This window comes from Malurus melanocephalus, unplaced genomic scaffold (genome assembly GCF_030028575.1).
Source record: "Malurus melanocephalus ecotype Western Australia unplaced genomic scaffold, MMel_1.1 scaffold_1579, whole genome shotgun sequence".
Classification (NCBI taxonomy): domain Eukaryota; kingdom Metazoa; phylum Chordata; class Aves; order Passeriformes; family Maluridae; genus Malurus; species Malurus melanocephalus.
In genome coordinates, this window is record NW_026624811.1 from 17,812 (window position 1) to 21,731 (window position 3,920).

General features: G+C 48.2%; 1 protein-coding gene across 1 annotated transcript in view; it reads right to left on the reverse strand.

The window, feature by feature from the left end:
• Positions 1-3,920, reverse strand: part of LOC130587149 (leucine-rich repeat-containing protein 14-like) — a gene marked incomplete at its 5' end in the record, with an annotated part of 11,448 nt that overhangs the window by 1,644 nt on the left and 5,884 nt on the right. Inside the window, one exon of the mRNA XM_057388114.1 lies at positions 7-81. Within this exon, the coding sequence (XP_057244097.1) occupies positions 7-81 (75 nt within the window). The remainder of the gene's footprint in view (positions 1-6; positions 82-3,920) is intronic.

Sequence of the window (3,920 nt, forward strand, 5' to 3'; positions counted from 1 at the left end):
AGGAAGGCCAGGTCGGCGGGGAGGAGGGAGCAGAAGGCCAATTCCAGGCTTTCCAGAGGGGACTGGAGGTCACTGCGTGGAGAGAGAGAATTGGGAGATCATGGAATTATGGGGTGATGGATTTATGGGATCATGGGATCAGGGAGCAGAAGGCCAATTCCAGGCTTTCCAGAGGGGCCTGGAGGTCACTGCGCGGAGGGAACGGTGCGGTCAGTGGGGGTAGGAAAGAGCTCCGAGAGCATCAAATTTGACCTCTGAGAATGATGGGATTTGGGAATTGTGGGATCATGGGGTCATGGAATTACGAGATCACTGAGATTGGGGAAGAGCTCCAAGACCCTGAAGTTCGACCTCTGAGAATGATGGGATTTGGGAATTATGGGGTCATGGAATTGTGGGATCACTGGGTTTGGGAAAGGTCTCCAAGAGCATCAAGTTCAACCTCTGAAAATCAGGGAATTATGGGATCATGGAATTATGGGATTGCTGAGGCTGGGAAAGCGCTCCAAGACCCTCAAGTTCGACCCCAGAGAATGATGGGATTTGGGAATTATGGGGTGATGGATTTATGGGATCATGTTATCAGGGAGCAGAAGGCCAATTCCAGGCTTTCCACAGGGGCCTGGAGGTCGCTGCGCGGAGGGAACGGTGCGGTCAGTGGGGGTGGGAAAGAGCTCCGAGAGCATCAAATTTGACCTCTGAGAATGATGGGATTTGGGAATTGTGGGATCATGGGGTCATGGAATTACGAGATGACTGAGATTGGGAAAGAGCTCCAAGAGCATCAAATTTGACCTCTGAAAATGATGGGATTTGGGAATTGTGGGATCATGGAATTATGGGATCATGGATTTATGGGATCATGGGATTAGGGAGCAGAAGGCCAATTCCAGGCTTTCCAGAGGGGCCTGGAGGTCGCTGCGCGGAGGGAACGGTGCGGTCAGTGAGGGTGGGAAAGAGCTCCAAGAGCATCCGTTACAACCTCTGAGAATGGTGGGATTTGGGAATTGTGGGGTCATGGAATTGTGGGATCACTGAGAGTGACAAAAGTCTTCAAGGCCATCGAGTTCACACTTTAAAAATAGCAGAATTTTAGGATTATGGGGTCATGGAATTATGGGATCACTGAGGGTGGGAAAAGTCTTCAAGACCATTAAGTTATACTTCCGAAAGTCACGGAATTATAGGATCATGAGGTCATGGAATTGTGGGATCACTGAGATTGGGAAAGAGCTCCAAGACCATCAAATTTGACTTCTGAGAATGATGGGATTTGGGAATTGTGGGATCATGGAATTACGGGATCATTGAGGTTAGGAAAGGTCTCCAAGAGCATCAAGTTCAACCTTTGAGAAGCAGAGAATTATGGGATCGTGGGGTCAAGGAATGATTGTATCAGTGGGGTTGGGAAAAGTCTCCAAGACCATCCAGTTCACACTTTGAAAATAGTGGGATTTGGGAATTATGGGGTGATGGATTTATGGGATCATGGGATCAGGGAGCAGAAGGCCAATTCCAGGCTTTCCAGAGGGGACTGGAGGTCGCTGCGCGGAGGGAACGGTGCGGTCAGTGAGGGTGGGAAAGAGCTCCAAGAGCATCAGATTTGACCTCTGAAAATGATGGGATTTGGGAATTGTGGGATCATGGAATTACGGGATCATTGAGGTTGGGAAAGATCTCCAAGAGCATCAAGTTGAACCTTTGAGAAGCAAAGAATTATGGGATCACAGGGGCATGGAACGATGGGATCAGTGGGGAAAGATCTCAAAGAATATCAATTTTGACCTCTGGGAATGATGGGATTTGGGAATTATGGGGTGATGGATTTATGGGATCATGGGATCAGGGAGCAGAAGGCCAATTCCAGGCTTTCCAGAGGGGCCTGGAGGTCGCTGCGTGGAGAGAGAATTGGGAGATCATGGAATTATGGGGTGATGGATTTATGGGATCATGGGATCAGGGAGCAGAAGGCCAATTCCAGGCTTTCCAGAGGGGCCTGGAGGTCGCTGCGCGGAGGGAACGGTGCGGTCAGTGAGGGTGGGAAAGAGCTCCAAGAGCATCAAATTTGACCTCTGARAATGATGGGATTTGGGAATTGTGGGGTCATGGAATTACGGGATCACTGAGGTTGGGAAAGATCTCMAAGARMATCAAGTTGAACCTWTGAGAARSARGGRATTAKGGAATTATGGGGTGATGGATTTATGGGATCATGGGATCAGGGAGCAGAAGGCCAATTCCAGGCTTTCCAGAGGGGCCTGGAGGTCRCTGCGCGGAGGGAACGGTGCGGTCAGTGGGGGTGGGAAAGAGCTCCGAGAGCATCAAATTTGACCTCTGAGAATGATGGGATTTGGGAATTGTGGGATCATGAGGTCATGGAATTACGAGATCACTGAGATTGGGGAAGAGCTCCAAGACCCTGAAGTTCGACCTCTGAGAATGATGGGATTTGGGAATTATGGGGTCATGGAATTATGGGATCACTGAGGTTGCAAAGAACTCCAAGGTCATAAAGTTAAAACTATGAAAAACAAAGAATTATGGGATCACAGGGGCATGGAATGATGGGATCACTGAGGTTGGGAAAGGTCTCCAAGAGCATCAAGTTTGACCTCTGAGAATGATGGGATTTGGGAATTATGGGGTCATGGAATTATGGGATCACTGAGGTTGCAAAGAGCTCCAAGGTCATGAAGTTCAAGCTCTGAGAATGATGGGATTTGGGAATTATGGGGTCATGGAATTACGGGATCACTGAGGGTGGGAAAAGTCTCCAAGAGCATCAAGTTCAACCTTTGAGAAGCAGAGAATTATGGGATCATGGACTCACGGAATGATGGGATTGCTGGGGTTGGGAAAGGTCTCCAAGAGGATCAATTTCAACCCCAGAGAATGATGGGATTTGGGAATTATGGAGTCATGGAATGATGGGGTCACTGAGGTTGGAAAAGGTCTCCAAAAGCACCAAGTTCAACCTCAGAGAGCCATGGAATTGTGGAATTATGAGGTCATGGAATTATGGGATTGCTGGGGTTGGGAAAGTCTTTAAGAGGACCAAGTTCGACCTCTGAGAATGATGGGATTTGGGAATTATGGGATTGTAGATTTATGGGATCATGGGATTAGGGAGTCAGGACAATTCCAGACTTTCCAGAGGGGCCTGGAGGTCGCTGCGCGGAGAGAGAGAATTGGGAGACGTGAGGCTCGCAGGGAATTATGGGATCGTGGAATGATGGGATCAATAAGGTTGGGGAAAGTCTCCAAGAGCATCAAGTTCAACAGTTGAAAATGGTGGGATTTGGGAATTATGGGGTCATGGAATTATGGGATCATGGAGTGGCCCAGGAGCTGCAATTCCCTATAAGGAATTGTGGAATTATGGGATCAGTGGGGAAAGATCTCAAAAAATACCAAGTTTGACCTCTGAGAATGACGGGATTTGGGAATTGTGGGGTCATGGAATTACGGGATCACTGAGGTTGGGAAAGGTCTCCAGGAGCATCAAGTTCAACCTCTGAAAATCAGGGAATTATGGGATCGTGGGGTCGTGGAATTATGGGATCACTGATGTTGGAAAAGACCCCCAAGAGCATCGAGCTCAACCTCTGGGAATTCTGGAATCCTGGAATAAAGGAATTCTGGGATTCTGGAGCCAGGGAATAACGGAATAACGGAATCCTACAGTCAGGGGTTATTGGGATAAGGGAATTATGGGATCACAGGAACGTGGGAAATTATGGGATAACGAAATCCTGGAATCACGGGGTCACTGAAGTTGGAAAAGACCCAAAGTTCAGAACTTGGGAGGCTGGAATTGAGGAATTATGGGATGGTGGAATTATGGGATCATGGAGTCATGGACTATTGGGATAATGGAATTGTGGGAATACCAGGATAACAAAATCCTGGGGTTGTGGGAA